Below are 20,683 nucleotides of genomic sequence, written 5' to 3' on the forward strand. Positions count from 1 at the left end.
AGATGGTGTCACTGCACATGTGTTGGGTGCCCTGCACTCAGCAAGCCCCTGCCAGTCTGTCTTGCCCCTCCATGGCCCACCTCAGCCTCTGCACTTGCCTCTCTTGGCCCACCCCCAGCCTCAGCAAGCCACCATAGCCCATGACTCATACTCTGCCCCACGCTGCCCCTTGGTACCCTCTCCCAGATTGCCATGTTAGGATGAGCTGGGCCCAGCTGTGGCCTGTAGGCCCTGGGCTCCTTGGGGAAGGAAGCTGAGGACACTGTGGACATGGAGGGGACCCTGTCCTTAATATGGGTCATAGTGGGGCTCAGCCTTTCAGCATCCCTGGGACCCCTGCAGAGCCACTCCAGGGCCCAAGCCAGGCCTTGCAGGCAGCATGGAGGATGTGGAGCAAGCACGGCCTCTGTGCCTTTCCATGCCTCTAAAGAAGGCTTCCTCCTTTAGAAAGTGCAGGTCGTCATCACAGTCCTGGATTATGACAAGCTGGGGAAGAATGAAGCCATCGGCAAGATATTCACAGGCTGCAACTCTACGGGCACGGAGCTGCGGCACTGGTCCGACATGTTGGCCAACCCCCGGCGGCCCATTGCCCAGTGGCACTCACTGAAGCCAGAGGAGGAAGTAGATGCAGCTCTTGGGAAAAACAAATAGGAAGATCTGCTGGCCGGCACAGCATGGGCCTGTGGACATTTTAAGCGACCCCAAGCTATTGATACCTCAGTTACGCAACCTTTGGTTTTATTTTTTGTTTGAAGCTGAAATACCCTTTGAAGGCTGTGGAAGGGTTTTCAGACAGTCCCAATAGCTTCCAGGGGAAGAGGTTAAAGACATGGATGGTTCTTTTTGTTCTTCAGCACTGCTCCTTTCTGCTGCATGTCCCATTGCCTCCACACACCACCCCTTCCAGGGTGCAAAGCAACTGTCAGTCCTGGGGTCTTCTCAGGTCGCAGCATCACCAGCCCACAGCAACGTTTCCTCCATCCTTCTTCTTGGGTTCACATGGAGAACTGTCGAACGTTGCATGGAGATGATACCAGAGCCTGATAATGTGAGATGACCAGATCCACTGTGCTTGCTTTGGGCATGCATACCTGTGTGGACATCAAAATGGTGGAGAGACCTGGATGCCTCCCCTCTCCTGCTCTGCCTACCTTCACCCTTCGCAGTTTGGAAGGGCAAGAGACGTGGTGTTCGGATGGGAACTGCCAAGTCCCCTAGCCATCTTCAGGTTTAGCTTTTTCTGGTGAGAGGTGTGCAGAGATTGTGGGAGCCTGCTGCAGATTGGTATTGTGGCAGGGTACTGAGGCTTCTCAGCCCCATCCGACCGGGGAGATGATGTTGCAGCAGGCCTCGTATGGGATGCTAGTTTGAGCGCAGGTGACCCCCCGACGCCTTGCTTTGAGGAAAGGCATAATGGGCTGTGCATGCAACGGCTGCACCACGTAGGCACATGGGGCCCACCAGACGGAGCTGTGTGCTCCCTCTGGCTGACCAGGTGCCCCTGTGAACTGCCACCGCCTCTGCTGAGTACTGTCACATCACCAGAGGCAAAACAAGGACAGCTCTGGGATGATTTGCATGTATTTCCCATCATGCTTTGCACTGCCATATGTCTTCTGAAGACACTTGATTAAAACCTGTGGATCTAGATGCTTCCACAAGGAAGGTTTCCACTGAGAGGTCTCCAAACGCAAGGAATGGGAGCAGGCAGACCCACACTGCAGGGCTGAGCTTGGCCCTGTGCATGCCAGTAGCCGTCCCTGTAAGCCATGGCCACCCCAAAGGCTAAGAACATGTCCCCAAGGTGAGGCCCTGCTGTCCAGGTCTGCCCCTCCAGGCAGCCCTGGAGGATGCTGCCAGAGAGCTGCACCCCCCTCCCCCCCAACCCCGGGCAACCCCAGTGCAGCCCCAACCCTCTGCCCTTGAGTGGCCACAGTCCCATGGAGCTCCTGCTGCACTGCAGCATCCCATCACTGAGGCAGCAACAGTGGAAGGAGTGAGCAAGCCCATGCCCAACAAGGGACCAAAGACTCCCCCCTCCCCCCAACCCCAGCAAGCAGCTGCTCCACACAAGGCTGTCGGTTGCCAAATGCACCCCTGCTCCTTTACCCCTTGGGGGTAGAAGCCATATCCATGTTGCTAATATGGGCCCTGGTTGGGAGAGAGCTTCTCTGGGCTGCCTCTTCCCCCATGGCAGCACATCTCGCTCTCCTTGCACATCCTGCACCAAGCATATTAGCTGGAAAGCTAATGTCAGTCGCTGCTGCAGGAGGAGGAACCATCAGGTCTGCTCAGTTCAGCCTGGTACTGGAGCACTGACCGAGTGAGCTGTTGTCCCCATATTGGCTCCGATTCCCCAGAGGCCTTGCACTCACCGTGCTTTGTTTTGCTGTCCTGGATGCTGGCTGCTTCCTTCATCCTTTGAGCCTGCAGCTGCTCTAAGGTCCCTCCTGGTGTTCACCCTAGCATCCAGTCTTCCTGCAGAAATAGTCCAAGGAGCTGTGGGGTCCCTTGAGTCTCGGCTACCCCTTTGGGGATGAGCTGGCTGGACCTGTGGCTGAGGTCCCTTGAGCCAGCCCTCCCCTCGCAAGGACTGCTCAAGTTTATGGCAAAGAATCCTGGCAGGGAGAGCCTGGTCTGAGTGGCCTTAATGCTTGGGATTTTTACACTGGGTTGCACAATCAAGTAGCTATCAACAATGCCTTTTTAGCAAGCAGGACTAGCATTGCAGAAACAGAGCTTTGGGATGGAGGTGGGGATGCCCCAGGCATTGGGGACATCTCCCTGGGGGACAAGCGCACCACCTTGCACAAGGTGGCCAGCCCCACTCGTGCCAGGGGCTGGGACCTTGGTGCATGGCACTCAGCAGTCTGAGCTGGGGGACCAAGTGCCAAAGCTAAGCTCATCCCCACATCATCAGATGCTTCTGCAGTCCCTCCCCTCCCCCCTCCTGCTCTGTGACACCCACTTCCATCCAGGCCTGGCCCTGGGGCCCCAGCTCTCCCTCAGGGCAAACACGTGGGGCTACTGCCCCCAGGCTTGGGCGTTCCCTCCCTGTGTTTGATGCTGGGGAGGCTGAAGTTAAAAATAACGGTACCCTCTGCTTCCCTCACCTCCTTCCCCATGGAAGGACCACAGCCCCCATGCAGAGGTGGAGGGACCTGGGCGCTTCAGCCTGGGGAGGAGGAGAAGAGGCCGAGGGGGATGTGATCAGTGGCTGAGGGGCAGGTACAGATGATGGAGGCAGACTTGGTGGAAGGCAGGCAGCAGCCACAGGTTGCAGCTCAGGAGGTTCAGGTTGGGCAGCAGGACAAGGCTCTCTCTGGGAGGGAGGTGCAGCCCTGGGGCAGGTCTACAAAGGGGAGGGAATCTCCACCTTGGAGGATTTCAAAGCTTGGTTAGGCAAAGCCACTGCCCAGTGTTGGGAATAATCCTGCTCTGAGCAGGAGGTTAGACCAGAGACCTCCAGGAACCACTGGTTAGACCAGAGACCTCCAGGAACTGCTTCCACTACCACCTCCCACTGCACTTGGTCCATGTCCCTGGGCTTTTAACTGCTCCAAGGAGCCCCCTGCTTTCCCCACAGTGCTGCTGTCAGCCTAAGCTGGGGCTGCAGCATCTCCCAGTGCCACCCTCGGCTCCAAGCAGGGGGAGCTCCTGGCACAGCTGGTGGGCCACGATGGGGGTCCAAAGGGCTGGGCAAAGAAGGTCCCTGTGCAGGCAGCCTCACCAGGCTGGCTGGGCACTCCCTGATCCCCCCCCACTGGGGCTGGGGCTGCACATGAGGTTATCGGGGCTTTGTAGGTCGTGCTGTAGGATGGCAGTGGCACAGAAACAAGGGCGGCGCGGCAGGTCCTGCTATGGCCAGGCAGAGTGGGAAAGTGAGGGGGGACCCACAGGGTGAGCTGAGGCTTTAATTAGTCCCCTTTGCCCGACAGCTGTGTCAGAGTGCAAGCAAGGCCCTGCTTGGGGCTGCCCAGCCTGTGTAGCCAGAGGGAGAAGAAAACACTGATTTTTTTTTTTTTTTAATTAGACAGCTGGAGAGCTGAGGCAGTGGATGCTGCTGATGCCACCCGTCTGAGGGCACTTGCAGGAATCATTGTCTTGAATCAGTCTCACTGCAGAGTCCTGTGCAGCTGGGCGCCGGGGTTTTGCTTGGCTTACGTTTATATGGCGGGAGCAAGGGGAGAAACAACTCTTAAGAGCTCTAAAATCTTCCTGTTAGCGTTATGTGAGCGTGCATGGGCCCGTATCTTTCCATGGGCAGCAGGCAGGATGTGCATGCACACCTCTACACACACACACACACACACGCACACGCACGCACGCACATGCTCCACCACATTGCCCAGGGGTCTTGCAGGTCCCGCTTTGCCTGCGAGAGCAGAATCCTGATCCTGCTCTTTTCCATTCGGACTCTAAGCCTCGGAGGGAGGGGGGGACTGTGACTTTAATACATAATAATTCTTTTTTTTTTAATGAAAACGGGGAATACAACCAACATATTAAAGCCATCTGCGCTGCCTCTGATCCCCCCTTAGTTGTGTATAGTTAAATATATGAAGACATAGATATATATACCATGAACAGTGCATGAGATGCAGCCATATATAACTAGCAGCATGGTTAGAGCCGAGCGCGACGTTGCAAGCTCTGCACCAGTGCTGGCCTGCACAGCACGCCGGCGAGGCAGGCATTTCCGGCACGTCCGCTCCCGACCACGTTTCACCCAGCAAGGCAGAGACAGCGACGAGCAAGAACTCCTCATTGCCCAAGAGCTCTCCACCAGCCCCTTTATTTTCAATTAAAAAAAAAAAACAAAACGTGTAAAAGAAGAAAATACGCCAAGAAACAAAGCATGCCTAGGCCAATCCAGCCCTCGGCGGGGGAGCCGTCACCGACGCAGCCGTGACTTCCATGTGTGTCTTGTACCTGTGTCTTGTCGCGTTTATACCATGGCCGGGTAGCGGCACCATTGTGGCTTCAGCATCCTGTGTCGTGTTGGTGCGTTTCACCGTCAAAGCAACCTTAGAAGCCATATGAGACCACGGTGCGGCGGGACCCTGGTGGGGATGGGCCTGCAGCTGAGCCGTGACCCCCTTTCTGACCCTCTGTGTGTCAGCCGTCTCCTGGTTCCCGCGGGGCTCGGCGATGGAGCCCAGGTGCCAGCCCTCTGCGCTGGCCCGACACCACAGACACCACCGTCCCCCCAGGGACAGGGCACAGTCACCAGGCTGGGGACGCCGCTGGGCAGAGCTCGCAGGGCAGGCGAGCAGGGCCACTGAGCTGGGAGGTGCATTTCTTTCTCTTCCCACTGGTGGCATCTCTAAAACGGAAAGGTTGGGATACGGCGACGAGTTCACGGTGAAAAGGGCTTTCCTGAGGTGTCTGGGTCATTTTTTAAGTGTCTGCTTGGGTATCGCCTGCTGCAAGAGACTGGTTGAGTGTCCATTTTTGGGGGGGGGAAAAGACCTGCTTCTTCCTTTCCTGGCTGCACCTAAAACTCCCAGCGGCAAAGCCAGCGGCCGTAGGGAAGAGCTGGCCTGCGTCCAGCCGTGCCGGGGCCGCTGGCTGGAGCGTTGGAGGGAGGGGACCAGCCCGGCGCAGCTTGTGCTGGAAGCCAGGCCAGACCCTGCTCTATCCCGGCCCCTTGCAGCCCTCCCTGGGGCTCAGTCCTGCTCTCCCACCCGGTGTGTCATCCCCGTCCTGGTCTCCGCAGCGCTCAGCTCCGGCAGGAAGCTGCTTTTAAAGCCCCTTCCTCTCGTGTGGACTCTGTCGGTTCTGTCTCTATGTTGACTTGTTATTTTGTAAACAATCTCTGTCTCCTTATTAAAGAAATGAGCTGAAAGGAGCCCCCCCTTGCCCTTGGTTGCTCTTGCTGAGGGGAGGCTCGGCGGGGCGTCCACAGGGAAGGCCAGGTCTCAAGGCTGTGAGCCAGGGATTGAGGGAGGGATGGGGGTGGGGGGAGCCCTGCGAGGGGCCTTGCGAGCTAAGCATGGGGCCGGCCTGCAGCCCCGGTCTCCCAAAACATGTATGCGAGCTCACACACGCAAACATTACTCCCTCGCCCCGCTGAACGGTTTGAGCTCACATCTCAGTTAAGTGTGGCTGGTGAGATGTCAAAGGTCACCACCAAACTCTTCACACCTGAACTCCTATAGTTTGGTCCTTAAGTTCACATTTAGGACACATATTCATGCTCTACTTTGCACAGGTGCTGGGCACCCATAAACCCCAAGGGAAAGCTGCAATAACCAGCTTCGAAGACCACACTACCTATGTAGAGTTTTCTAGCAACCTTACTTGAGACACGTTTGAAGATGTGGGCTGCGGCGCTCATGTCTTCGCTATGGGTTGATCCTGGCTAAGCTCGAGGAAAGCAAAAGCAGGGCTCCAGCATCGTGGAGGGAGACCTGATTAGAAGGGAAATGGGCCTGGAGTATGTCTCCAACTGCCAGGAGTTGGCAAGAAAACGCTTGGCCATTTTAGTATTTTGCTTTTAGCTTCATAAACTCCTCTAATTCCTATTTAAAAATGATGTCTGGAACATTTCTTCCCCATCCATGTCTCAAGACGCTTCCCGCAATTCAGGTCAGATGTGACCCTGTCCTGTGTGCCTTCCAAATGAGTTAGATGGATTTCAGGGATGTACACCCACAATTCCTTCTTCTGAGCTCTCCTTAAACATGTGGGGTCCACAAAGTCGCCTTTCTTTGTGCTACAACTGCATAAGGTACATAGCTCCAGAGCAATTCTGCTTTTAAAGATGATTGCTACTGTTGTGCAATGGGAATGCTGAAAAAGCAAGGCTTTTCAAGCTAAACAAACAGCTTAACAGCAGCTTCTCCCTTTTGGCCTCCAGTTCAGTGCTGACATTTAATTTGCTCTGGGACGATGCTCTTGCAGCGAGACCATGACAGAAAGAATCCAGACTTGCAGGCTGCTCTCAAGAGACAGATGCCCAGATACTTCTAACGCAAAACATACGTTGAATAAAACTTCTGGAGAAAACGGGGACATACAGAAAAAATGAAGAGCACACACAATGATTCCTGTGCTTTTAGTTTTGTCTTTGAAGTTTGAGGTTAACTAACCCAACTGGCCGGACTTACTCTCCTCAGCTGGTGCTGGGAGCAACAGCCATATCTGTTCTTCATCCGAACTCATCACTTGGTTCTTATTAGAGAAAGATGGAAGCAAAGTCAAAGCTTCTATTTTATCAACTCTTATTTTATTCATTTATAAATACTGTTGTGTTTACAAGCATCATAGATGTGAATATTATTCCCAAACTTTCAAACACGTAATACTTATAATACTATATAACAACAACCAGTAAAACAAATCATTCATCTCAGGGTTTGAAAGGCCACTCAAAGTTGCATAAAAATACATTCTCTCCCCATCTCATAAGCTAGTCCTGCTTTCTCCAAGGAGTTTATTTACAAAGAGCCATCAAACTTGCAGCCACAATAGGTGGGTTCACCCCAAGCAATAAAAATGAATTCACCCCAAGCAATTGCTTAGAAAAAAGCTTCTGTGCTCTCCAATGGAGAGCACCTCTGGCAAATGCTCTGGATTCAAATAGGGATCAGTTTTAAAAACTGCTTTCTTTGCACTCTGTCCCACGTGCAGAATGCAAGGTATCCTATTATTTTATCTCCTCAGTGCACTGGTTATGTCACACATGGTTAACTGAGACCATAGGTTACTCTCAATAATTTGGTTCTCAATTACATTGTTACCATGAAATACTCACAGCTTTGGCTAGTCACTGAGACTAAACTGTTGGTGGGTCCTATACCCTAGTTAGAGTTTAGGATGATAATCCAGTGCTAAGCAGACACTTCATCTAAAGTGGTTTGGCTTAGAAAGGTGCCACACAGGAACTCAGCCTTTTGCACCCTTTGCATATTGTTCCTTAGGATAAAATGCAATGACTTTCCTGGTAGGAAGGGGGCAAAACGTCAGTGCAGGATGGGTTTGTCAGAATGGGTGGAACCCTCTCCCTAAACAGGTATCAGGTTTCTTCACACTTCCAGGGACCTGCCTCGTGAGAAGAACAGGATCTTTACTCTGCAGTCTTGTCCCTTGTCCTGCTGGGAACACACAATCTGAGATTCACGTGTTGGCATGTCAGCGCTGCTCGCAACCAAAACGACCGACAGCAGCAGCCCCAGCAGGTGAATTTCTTCGTCTTCATACAAGACAGAAGTGACTGGACTCCTGTCACGTTTAGAGCTGAGAAAGCCCAAGTCTGAAGCAAGGAGTGGGCCATAAAGAAGAAACATCAAGAAATGCAGAAGTACTTACATAAAGAGTGCACCAAGAAGGAAAGGCGTGCAGAAAAAGCATTGACCAGGTTTCAAGCCTTAAAGCTGTTAAATATAGCAGGGTTAAAATAAAGTAATAAAAAAGGATGCCTGGATTAGGCAGTGCTCTGCAGAAACCCTGATGCCATTAATCAGCTTTGGTCTCTTCCTCCCCAAAGCACAGCAGCAGAGGAAGCACTTCAGTGTACCAGGAGAAATGGCATCTCGTGCCATGCTCAAGTAACTCCACTGGCTGAGCGGTGGAAGAGGAAGCTCTGTCTAGACCTGCCCTGGGAAAAACTGGCAGCTCTAATGAGAACTAGAGAGATGGAGGCAGGCAGGATGGGGAGGGGAAGGAAAAAAATTGAGAATTTAAAAAAAAGAAACAAGGGAGAGGAAAATTAACACACTTTCTGAAGCAATAACCAGCAAAAGGTTCCAAAAAGCCCAGGATAGAGTGTTAGAGAGCAATTTTACCCTGTTGAGCACGGTCAGGAGTTATGCTCGTGTTCATGTATCGTATCTACATCTCTCATAGCAGAAAGATTCCTACCAGCCCTGCAGGAGCCATATGCCAAAGCTAGCAGAGGCACCAGGGAATGAATGTAGGTAATATTTCTTCCTGGTAACCTACAAGTTCAATGACTGTGACTCTAATTCTCAGCCACGCAGAGCAGGGAAATCAAAGGACAAAGGAAATGAAAGGACAAATATGTAAGTAAGTGGATGGGAAAGTGGTTTGGATACAGCAAGAAGTCTCTGTAAAGAGAAGGTATTTTTCGCGAGGAGTCTATTAAGAGGAAGCTCAACAGATCTGATGACAGGTAACTGCGGCTATCATCAAAATCACACAGCACGTGGAGGAGTCACTGTCTAAATGCCCATAGAGTGAACAATTTCAAACTGTTCTGAGTACAAATAACATGAAAGAGCTTTTTGAGGTCTCCTTCAAGGTCAAGTCTTACTGCGAGCTTCTGACGGGTTAGAAGACTTTCATCCTAGAGATACAGTTACCAGCATGCCCAGGGATAGTTCCTTCCTGCCACTCCGATACCAGTGTGCCCACACCTTTCCAAGGCATGCAGGAGGCCAAATGGTCACTGCTTCATGCTCCTCTGCCTTGAAACCTAGCTGCATCAAGTTTTTTTCACCAATGGATGGGTGGGTGAAGCTGGACTCTGCCATTCCCTCTCTCGTCTCCATTGCCTAGAAACAAAACAGCGCTCCATTTCCTTTGGTTAGCCTCATGTTGAAAATCTAAGCAAAGTTCCTGAAATATCTGAACAAACTCCTCTACAGGGCTCTTCCTCCAGGAAAATGTTCCAGATCAGGAAAGGGAGGCTGGTTTCTGGTGCAGACAGTTCCCTGCAAGGGATTCACACTCAGATGTAACAGATGCATGTGAAAGTCGCAGATGATCTCTACTCGTTCAAGCTCCTCCTTCAGAAACCTTGGCAAGTATCTGTGATATATCCTATTGCAAGGGGCAAGAGTCCAGATGCAATTAGCAGATACCACTAACTGTGCAGTAACTGAGATAGGAGCCCTAGAAGGATACTGCATGATACCTAATCACCCAGGCTGCAGAGGAAAAGCAAGGTGAGAGATAAGGGGTCTGATGCTGAGATTCAGCACTGATGTTACTGAACAGACTCAAAATCTTACATTAAATAAAAAGACTCGATCTACTGGGGCAAAAGGAGAACGAGGTCTCTGTGCAAAGCAGCTCTCATCAGTCTGTCTCAGAAATCAGCCCCAGTGTCTTTCACAGCATCACATTTTAACCAGAGTCCCACATTTCATGTGGGCAGTTGACGTGCATCCTCAAGAGTCACAGCTCCTGTTCACATTTCCCATCAATAAAGGGCTTGGACATGCTGGATTAGTTCTTTAGGTATTTCTGCATCACTTTTAAAAGTGGAGGCTACCTACTCCAGACTGGAATCCAACACCAAACACCGGGCTTCAGGAAGAAAAAGTTTTGGCAGCTCAAACACAGTCCTCACATTTCTCTTCTCCCTTGAATAAAATGTCCGAGATACCACAACGTGCTTAAATTAAAAATAATAAAAAGGCAGGGGTGTGTGTTGTGGGGGAAGCAAGGGCAGTAAGGGAATGTACAGCAAAGGGCAGGGCAAGGCAGGTGTGACAGATTGATCCCATGGCTGAAATGCTTGCTGTACTTTTGATAGGAGGAAAAGAGGTGGGGAGGGCTTGGTGGCAGGGTTGGCAGCTTGTGTAGGACACCCCTCTTCATCCTGCCTTTGCTCAGGCTTCCTATTTGGAGAGCTTGCTGATGACCCGAATGAGCGCTCCGTTTTCATCTTTCAGCCTTTGATTGTCTGACTTCAGCTCTGTCAAAATCTGCACAAAGACAAAGACAAGGCAGGATTAAACCTCTCGCCATTGATGGCTGGAAAAGTCCGACAGCTCGGAGGGAAAAGCAGCGGGGAGAAGGGGAGTTACAGCCACATCCACAGAGCGACAGCAGCAGTTGGCTGCTCAGCTCACATCCTTCTCGAGATCGGCGTGCCAAAGAAGCGTGCAGGGCTTTCCTTACCATACACCCCTCATCCACTGCCCTTATAGCGCTCAGGATTTTTCCACATAATGTCTCCATGTCTTTTAAGGACTGGCTTTCAGAGAGATGTAAGGGCGGAGGGGTCAAGGGGAGCCTTGAGCCAAGAGTGAGAGAGCCCCAGGAGCCAAAAAAAGCCCTTGGTGAGAAGCAGCGCCACCGCCCCAGCACTAAGTCAGGACCAGGTGGGAGGGCAGGAACCTTTTCAGAGTTGTTCCATTCCCAACCTGTTCCCAGTGGCTAATTAAGGCTCAGCAGAAAAGCAAATAGTGAAGACATTTTTCCCTGATCGTTTTTTCAATTTTGTCAAACACAGTAAAAGTGTGAAAGTTTTTCTACTTTGGATTTTTGACTCAAAACTGGACTAACTCTGGTTTGCAAAATCTCTTTAGAATAAAAACAAATCTCTTTGGGATCCCAGAGATACTTAATGCATATGCTCATGCCATGGCTAAAAGACTGGTCGAACATACTGCCTCAGTAGATACCTCCTTGGTGCTCAATGTTCAATACTGGAGTTAAAACGGGGGTTGCAACAAAGGCAAAAATTAGAGTGCTTTTATATTGGAAATACAGGAAGAAATAACTTTGACAAAACGTCTGAAGCATTTCTTATTGACCAAACAAGCCCCAATTCCCATGTTTCCCACACTGCTGGTAGGTGACCTTCAGTGAATGGCTCACAGGATGGGACTGTCCTCATCCATTCAGGAAGTGGAAAGAGACCCAATCTGGCCTGTCTCAGGATGTAACATGAAAGGTGTAGCACTCATCTAAGTATAGGATATCAGCAGCCCTGAGGGCGATCGGCAGCAGACCCTGCTAGGACAAGCTAGGATGGCCAGCGGTCACATGCAGGCACAAACGAGCCTGGCATAAGCACAGCAACGACTTACCTACATCGATATAGATCTTAGAGACGCAGGAATTCCCCCAAATATGAAATCCCAGCTGTTGTTCCCCAGTGGAACAACACTATGCTCTCCTTTCTCCGTGGAAACATGCAGATCTACCTCTGATCACAAACTCCTTCCTGGCCATCTAATTTGCACCTCTTCCGTTACCATTGCTATGTGATCAGGCAGCTGCCCAAATGGAATGGCATCACACACTGTTCCTGCTTGAGCAATTCTCTCTTTTAACTGTCATGCCAGGACATACTTGCACAGCCTGATTGCAACCTGTGCACCCCATCCCTACAGCCACACCTGGCGTTCAATGCACTCAATGGAAGGTTTTGCGAGAAAAAGAGAAGGCAGAAAAGTGCAGAATTGCAACGTATTGGGGAAAAGGCAAAACTAAGGGATGGGCTGGATGGAGCTTCAGCTAGCGATTTATTTCCTTTTTAAAATGTATCACGTTGGTCTCGGTGTTGGTGCTACAGGGAAATTTCCATGACAGGGACCGTTACAGAAAGAGAAGTCATGACTCATTACACAGTTGCCCACGGCCAGATGAAAGGCATCACCTGTCACCAAAGTGCCAAGGACGCAGTGAAACAGGGAAAGCATTTGCTTTCTCACTGCATATCTCTCCATTTGCTCCTGAGCTTCATCTAAAACTCACCACAAAGCATGCAATGCACTGGACTAGTTTTAACCCCCTGTCCTCTCTACATCACTGTTCGGGGTGCCATGCAGTCTTGAACGCGTCCATTGCTCTAATAAGATAGTGCTCTGAAATCCTGCCATTTGTTTCCTGGCTTTGGAAGAGATAATCCTGCCACAGGTTCCCATAAGCAACATCAGAGAGCAACAACTCAAATTTTACAGCTTACTGGAAGCTCTGATGTTGGCTGCCTTTTGCAAACATGCTTCAGTGCAACTTTGCTGATTGACTGGAAGAGGAAGGAACATAACTAAGTGTAAAATAAATACTTCTTGAGACGATTCATAGCTGTAGCATGACTCCATCGGTTTCCAGTGAAGCTTTCTGAAAGCTAAAACAAAACTTGTTAAATTTCATTCCTCCAAAGAGGAGGAAAATTATGTGGATTTAAGAAAACAAGATCCTTTAAAAAGCGACACTGCTGCTATGTAGTAGTAAATCTGCCACAGTTTCAAATAGTGGTATTACTGTACAGCTATGATGTCTAAGGACCCGAGTGAGACAAGGTTTAGAGTTAACAGTAATACCCTTCATTAAATCTACCGGAAGAGATTAAAAAAAAAAAAAATCAGATGAGCTCACAGACACGCAACCCTGCTTCAGCTCAGACCCAGAAGCAGTAAACTGCAAAGCTGAACACAAGTTGGTAATGCTTATACATGTCTCAGCTAGCTTGCACGAGAGAAAAGGTGGTGGCACCTTCAGCGTAGAGGGGATGTCTGCTGGGGAGAGGTGATAATGTGATTATATCCTAGCAGAAAAAGAGAGATGGGTGACTTAGAGCTTGCAAAATACTATTTCTCTGAGTCTGGAAGAATTTTGGTCAATCCTCCCTCTCAGATCTCAAAGTAAGGTAGGAAAGCAAATAACTTAAAGTCACTGCTAATGATAACGAGTGAGTCAGTGACAAATTCAAGAATACTTTTGCAGATTTAAACCAGAAAGATGGGGAGATCATTGCATCTGACCATCTGCGCTATTCAGGCCACAAAATATTAAATACTCACATACTCAGCCAAGAGCATGTGTATGATAAAACATTTTGTCTTGATTTGAGACTCCTGGAAATGAGAAGCCACAACCCCCCGGGGAGTTTGTTTCTATGATTAATCATTTTTGAAATAATTTGTAGTCTAAGAATAGATTTTTTTCATACCCTAGTGCCATTTCCAGCCCACTAGAGCATACTGCTCCTTCATTTCTTTAAATAAAATAGCTGTCTAATGGGGCCTGAATACCTCTCTACTAACCTGCAAAACACAGGTAGGGCTTGGAGGAAGAAGCATTTTCTGTTCTACTTCAGCACTGAACCAAAGATGTAGCAAGAAAGGATGCTATGTCACTGCATGGTATGTGAGTGTAAAGCTTGCGGAAGGCTCATCCTTAGATTTCAAACACTCATTTTTCAGCGGAGAATTTAAAACAAGATGAAAAAAGAAAAAGCTGCTGGTCTGCCTCCTATCTCGTCACCTTCCTTGTAGCCAGACCGCAGAAGGCAGAGGAGATGCTGCAGCACATAAATTCAGAGCAAAAAATTTATTTCTTTAAAATGGGGGAAGGAACTTGTTTCCTTACTCAAGTGATTAAGAAAATCTTTTGAGAACAGCCCAGCTCTAGATTTTTTTTAGATCGTCTTCCCATTTGAAATGTGTGTATTTCATAACATCCCTAGAAATGTGTTAAACTGTTAATTTTGGCTTTGGATAACCTTATTTGCTAGGTGCCAGCTTCTCACTGAACTAAGCCAAATTTAATAAGAGTTCTATTATGATCAGAGACATACCATAACACACACCTATTTTGAGATAAAATAATGGGGAAGGGGATGCTGGCTAACCTATTGGCACTTACAAATCACCCGAAAGCCATTTGTCAGTGTTAAGTCACCAGGAAGCAGCTGATCTTCTGCTCCTCAGTAGCCTTTTTGGTGCCATCCACTCCAACATGTACTCTTTAGGCTTCCAAGTGAGAGGGGGTGCATATGTCCTCCTAGTTTTCTTTGGGATGATGTACACCACTGGGAAAACATGGCCCCCCGGATGTGGGTGGTTAGTAAAACGGTCGAGGTCAGTATCTTCCAAGCAGAGCCAAAATCAGCACAACTAAATGCAAACAGTCTACGCTGAAACCCTATGTCCAAAAAGGGAAACAACACCATGCTTTTGGCTTTTTGGCTTTCAAAGAATCTGTTGCCACATGCTGGTTTTGAGTCACAAGCTTCATCAGACACCCTCAAGGGCAACGAGGCGGGGGAACAGCTCGGACAAGAAGAGCGGAGACCTGCCTGGAAGAGTGGAAGAGGGAGGCGAGATGCGCCGGAGGGAAAGCAGCTACAGCTCCTCTGATTCGGAGGGCTTAGCAGACACTGAGAGTCTGCCTACGACCCGGGTCAGAGCCCTGTTTTCAGCCAGCAGTTGCTCATTCATCTGCCTCAGAGTGTGAATCTGTTTGAGCTGGTGGAGATTCTGCAGAGAGTGACAGGAGTGGACAGAAAAAATACAGAGACGACATACCACGAAGACAAAAGGGCACAGAAATGTGAATTTAGTTCACAAGCAGTAAAGAACGGGTAATTAAAAAAAAAGGAAAATTAGCAGCAGTGAGTGCAAGACGGTCAGCAGTTCAGATGCACACAAGGAAAGCCGTACAACACACCGAGGATACTTCAGCCTTCAGAATGGTCTAGTAAAGGTGTTTTCCCACCACAAAGCAGGGTGGCCTCTTGTAGGTTATATTTCAGCTTGTGAGCTCCACCAGCACATAGCTCTTCAACTCATGAACTACTACGAGAATAGCCACATTGGCTTATCAACTACACAGGCTTTGAAAGTACTGCTGGCAATTGTGAATTTCTTTAAAACTCTTTTTCTTCATATGTTGCTAAAACCTAAAGTAGCCTTGTGTAGCAAAGAGTGGTCAGAGCTTCACGGGAGACTTTAAAATGCACCCAGACTGAAGCACCTAAAAGTGCCACTGCCCTACAGTGCACCACTGAGACACATATTGCATCCGCTCACATCCCTCTTTGCTGCGCCCCCTGAATTACGGCTCTGATGTCTGCCCTGTTTTCAGTCCTGCCGAAAGGTGTGCGCGTGTGTGTTTTTCCATAGATCTCTGCTAAGATTCAACTCTTCTCTGTCACCCGACTAAATTTATCGCTGCTCTTCAGAGGTGAAAAGTTAGGGATTTAAACCACTCATTTGAACTAGAGGAGCTTGAATGACAGCATCTTAAACAGGAGGCGTATGAAAACACGGCATTCTTAGTTACAAAAGAAAGAAACAGGCAAAGGACACTGTAGAAATAAAGCCCTGAAAGACAGGGTTAGCACAGTTATAGCTGCAACAGGAAGATACAGAACATAAAAGCAATGGAGAAGGTAGAACAGTAAAGCAGTAAAAGACATTAGCCATTTTTGGTACATGGAAGACTTTTCCCAGTGACACTAAAGCAAAACCATATGCTCGGCATTTATACCAACGGCAAGTGCCAGGAAATACTGAGGGGTCGAGAGCTGCTTTCTGGGCAGGCTCGGTCCCTCTTTCCTCCTGAGAACTAGTCCAGCAGCGGGAGCACAGACACTGAGCAGAAGGCAGGCAGGAAGAAAAACATCTGCGAGAACAGTAATCCCGAGTTCAAGTGGAAAAAACCCCTAGCTCACAATCAAATCAGCTTCCATCCTATTCGCAAACCAACGGGCTCCTCCCTGTGTACGCTTACAACAGCAGGGAGGAGACGAAGGGAAGGATCTCCTGGGAAATGAACTCTCTTTATCAGTCAGCACAAAGCATTCAAAGAGGGGTCACTATTTATGGGACTAACCAAACTTTTCTTAACCAGCGGTAGTGTTGGTAAATCTGTTGTGAGATGAAGAACTTGCACCTGACGTGCATGACATGGACCTGGCTACCGTTACCAAGGGACTCACTGCATCCTAGGATCTTTTCGTCCTAGGGCTCATATCTGTATAAAAAAGAAGCATTCCACGTAGCCCTCACCCTTCAGCTCAGTTCTAACTACCCAAAATCACTACCTTTATTCCCAGCTAACGAATCAAGAGATCTCATCTAAAAGCCTTGCAAAACCAACTGAGGCAACATAGATGAGGGCTGAAAGTTGGTTAAAAGGTTGGCTCTTGCTACTTACCCTTTGACATTAACCACTCCTATCAACTTCAGCCGTCATCAAATTTCTGACAGCAGATAAACCAAGAGGTCCTGAGACAGAGCTATGGCCGGCAGACTGCCAAAAGCTTCAGAGAAATCTTACTAGTGAGATTCATTTTCTACCCAATTTTAGTTAATCTATCTACCACTTAATTTACCCTATCTGTGCAGTCTCCCCCTGCGGTCAGTGAGGAGATAGTCATCACACTCTTTGAGGTGTTGATCTTATGATGAATTACACCCCAGAACAGCAGGAGGAAGATTCATACTGGAAGAGCCATCTCTTTTTGTGGTGTCGCAGGTTATAAAAGCTCTCTGTTTAATTGCAGAGATCGCAGCTGGCAGAAAACGTCAAAGACCTAAACATATGTAGAATAGGATGCAGTGAGATATAAGATGGAAAGGATTATGACTGTTTTAGAGACTACCTATATTTTCCAGTATAGCGCTAAACTTATGAATGGCAGAATCAAACACAGCTCAGCGTCAGCACGCTGTGGCAGGCAATAACAGGATCACCTGCGCTGAAGCATGTATGTGCTCCAGCGAGGACAGTCTTCTACTTATTATGCTCAACAAAAACTAGCAAAGGCCGGAAAGCTGGGCTCGAAGCCAAGGGCAAAGACCAGAACCTGGTCGATACTGCTGTGACTGCTTATCACTCTGCTTGATACTTGGACTACAGAATGCCAGCTTCTCAGTTCAGCCTTCAACTAAAGGATTTTGTGCCTACCACACAAGGGGAAATAAAAACGCCCAAAGCATGCACAATGCATGAGGCCAGGAGGTGCAGCGGTGCTACAGAATAAAGAAGCTTCTGTGACCTTCAAGAAAATTGCAGTGTTAAGTTGGGACCTCAGGCACTTGGCACTGCATTCAGTTCAGTGCAAATGCTAATTTTCTTTCTCCTTCCTTTGCCAAGTTCCTGTATCTCCAGTCAAATTCCGGGATCACCTAGGAAAATGCAGTACTACTGTGTCATCTTTGCAAGAGCAGGGCCTGCGGGAGCAACTCTAGCACCAAAGAATTCTTTGAGATCACTTATTTTGTCCCACTCCTCTCCATTTCTTGATTGCTTCATTAGTGGTGGTTAAACTCATGCAAGGGACAAAGATCACTATCTCAAGCATAGGATGAAGTACAAAGCATTCTACCACAGAAACCCAGGATTTTCCTGTAACAACTACTGTGCCTCCTCTTCCTAAGAAGTCAGCTGCAAGGAGAGGAAATCCTTTCACGTCGCTCTGGCCAGGACACCTGATATACAGAACTGGACATAGCGCTAGATACAGACACTCCAGCATCAAAAAACTGGATGTGGGCTGTGATAGTCTGATTCAATTCAAAGACTAGTGGGAAAAATGCTGAAAATTGCAGTATTCCTATGAGATGGTTGCTTATTTTCCCTCTGCGCTCTTCACGTTAAACACAGCTAGTGGATTTGCTTAAGTTACTTCTTCCTTCTGATTTTGCTCAATAGCTATCCAATTAGCTAAATAATCCGAAGGCAAGTCTAACCAGAACTAATAGGTTTGTTTTCATGGTGCCACATATACAATTGGGATTAACACAGACATTCTTTGGAGGTTATCTCAGTCTGCACAAACAGAACAGGGCTGATTCTCACTTTAAGGCAAGATGGAAGCGGACACAGAAAGTCCGCCTTCCTTACGGACACATACAAGCTTTGCCCGGTTTAATGTTTTTACCTTCAGAAACTTTAAACTCCTTTTTATTAAGTGGCTGTCAAGAAAGAAATGCCACAGAACACACAGGCTGATCACATGCTCAAGTTTTTGGCAAGACTAATGGAAATGTAGCCGTATCCCAGAAGAGAGATTTTCAAATTTCATGTTTATTCTACTAACAAAAGGCTATTTTGATTGTTTTAAGCAGTAGGAACACACCAAAGAGTAAGTGTCACTCTAGGGAATCTGATAGCTCATTATCAGCCTTGGGGTCTTTTGCTAATAGCAAATACATTGACTAGACCAAAGGCTCTTTTCGCTCATGTCCTGTCTCTAACAGTGACCAGCAGCTTCAGGGATAATATAAGAACAAGTCAAACTTCCAGCAGTGTTTTTCCCATTGCACCATCTTGGTTTTCACCAATTTGCAGCTCCAGGCTACCTGAACCAGAGGCACTTTCTGTGCATCCAACAGTTCCTACAGGCACCTCCTTTCATTAATTGCTTTCTGAACCAATGTAACTGTTCAAAACTGACAGACCACTAGAGGACACCAATTGGTCTTTTTACTCCATGGACTGAGCTGTTTTTTGGTGTAATTGACACAGCTAAAGAAATCGTTTTTCCTGCTGAAAAATATGCAAACTGCTATTGTCTGTGTTTTCTCTGGAAGGTCATATTTTTGTATTTAAAAAAAGTCTTTCTGGAGCTAAAAGTTGCCACCTGTTGAGTGAACACAGAATATGAAATTCAGGCATGTTCAGTCCTTTCTCCTTCCCCTTCTAGTTAATACATCCACGTTTATTTTCTGCTCTCCAAAAGAACAAGAGAGCCTTTACAGTAAGACTCCAGCAAATCATTCTGTTACTTATTGCAGCAGAAGAATGCAGCATAAGCCAACGGTTCCTCTCAAAGATGTGTGCATGGAAAATATATGCAGCTTCAACAGAAACGTAAAGTTGGAACCTCTTCCAGGACGGCAGGAAATTGTTTCCATCAGCGCACTGTGCTGGGAGAGGTCAGTGCTCTCAGCCCTGAGCAGTGTCCTTCCTTGCTAAAGGGAGGCAGCTCGGTCCCACCTGGATCATGCTAAAAGGGAATGAAACCACAGGGTACAGAACAAGGAGCATTTGGTGAATACGAGCATTAGAATAGAAGTACAGCATAAAATGATGTAATGCTGGTGTGTACTGAGGCAGCAAACCGTACTGCTTCCTGCTCTGTAGTGCTCCCCGCTAGCCCAGTGCTCGCAGGGCATCCAAGCCATGACAGTTGGACTACCGTCCTCTGAAGCAATGACACAAGAGAGAGGAGAACGCAAAGGAACAGTCTGTGGGGAGATGTCCTGTGACAGTAAGCCATGCTGTACGTTTCATCCAGAAGCAAATTCCTCTTTGCTGAAATCTATTCCTGGCTGACTTACTGACACAGCCTTCTTTCAACATGCTTTTGAAAAGGAATACAGAAATACAATCACTCCGTGTTTTCCCCTGGCTAGTGTGCGTGATCTCAAAAGCCAGCTTTGCCTTCTTACCCATCTGGAGGGAACCACAAGGGCATAACTTGGGCCGCAGACTTTTCAGCGCACAGAGGATCAGCACACTGAAACTCATCGATGTCACAAAAGGTTAGTTTTGGAAAGTGTTTAGGGAGAAACAGCTTTCACAGTTCTCAGATCAAACAGCGTAACAAATAAACATATGGTGCAATCAGATGAATGAGAGCAGAGCAGTTTTATTAGTATTCCATGTTCAGAGAACATGGCCATTCATGTAAGTTCTGACTGCGTAAAGGAACACACTCAGAGGTAATACATGAGTCCCTTTCCATGCATACCTTTAGTATCCTATTCCTGGATGACAAACCCAAAAGACATTAATAAAAGTATAAAAAAATGGAATAGACAGAGGGAATAGATTCTTTCATACCTTCATCTCCTCTTCCATTTCAGAGAGTTTCCGCTCCAGGGCTCGCTTCTCCTGTTTGGAAAGATTCATAACAAAGATGATCATGTGGATTTAGAAGAAAAAATTACAGTACGTTTTCTTTTTTAAAAAAAGAGAGTCTTGTATTTCTATAGGAGTATTCACTGAAAAGCATCCCAAAGTGATATACAAGTTACAAAAGCAGGAGCTGATCAGCAGATGTGCTACAGAAGTAAAAACACCATGGAACATGGCAGCAGGTAAAGCTATAGACAATATGTGCTATGCCCATTTAGGCAGATCTTCTCTGGAACCCGAGCTCTCTTTAGACCCCTTCAGTGATCCCAGTTTTCAGAACTTTCTGAAGAAACGTTATTTTGAGCTCTGTAGGAAGCCATGGATT

General features: G+C 48.0%; 2 protein-coding genes across 10 annotated transcripts in view; one reads left to right on the forward strand and one right to left on the reverse strand.

The window, feature by feature from the left end:
• The window catches only part of SYT2 (synaptotagmin 2), a 47,043-nt gene extending 41,201 nt beyond the window's left edge, over positions 1–5,842 (forward strand). For all 4 annotated transcript variants that reach the window (XM_068918454.1, XM_068918455.1, XM_068918456.1 and 1 more), the window contains one exon: positions 448–5,842. In XM_068918454.1, coding sequence (XP_068774555.1) covers positions 448–654 — 207 coding nt within the window. In that variant the 3' untranslated portion in view covers positions 655–5,842. The remainder of the gene's footprint in view (positions 1–447) is intronic.
• A 1,370-nt stretch (positions 5,843–7,212) lies between these two features.
• PPP1R12B (protein phosphatase 1 regulatory subunit 12B) overlaps positions 7,213–20,683 on the reverse strand; it is a 127,908-nt gene continuing 114,437 nt past the window's right edge. For 5 of the 6 annotated variants that reach the window (XM_068918086.1, XM_068918085.1, XM_068918082.1 and 2 more), the window contains 2 exons: positions 20,284–20,334; positions 7,213–10,679 (listed from right to left, as the gene is read on the reverse strand). In XM_068918086.1, the coding sequence (XP_068774187.1) occupies positions 10,593–10,679; positions 20,284–20,334 (138 nt within the window). In that variant the 3' untranslated portion in view covers positions 7,213–10,592. Of the gene's footprint in view, positions 10,680–19,889; positions 19,958–20,283; positions 20,335–20,683 lie in introns of all 6 variants that reach the window. The other variant, XM_068918084.1, reaches the window with a different exon arrangement.

Source organism: Struthio camelus, chromosome 24, assembly GCF_040807025.1.
Source record: "Struthio camelus isolate bStrCam1 chromosome 24, bStrCam1.hap1, whole genome shotgun sequence".
Classification (NCBI taxonomy): domain Eukaryota; kingdom Metazoa; phylum Chordata; class Aves; order Struthioniformes; family Struthionidae; genus Struthio; species Struthio camelus.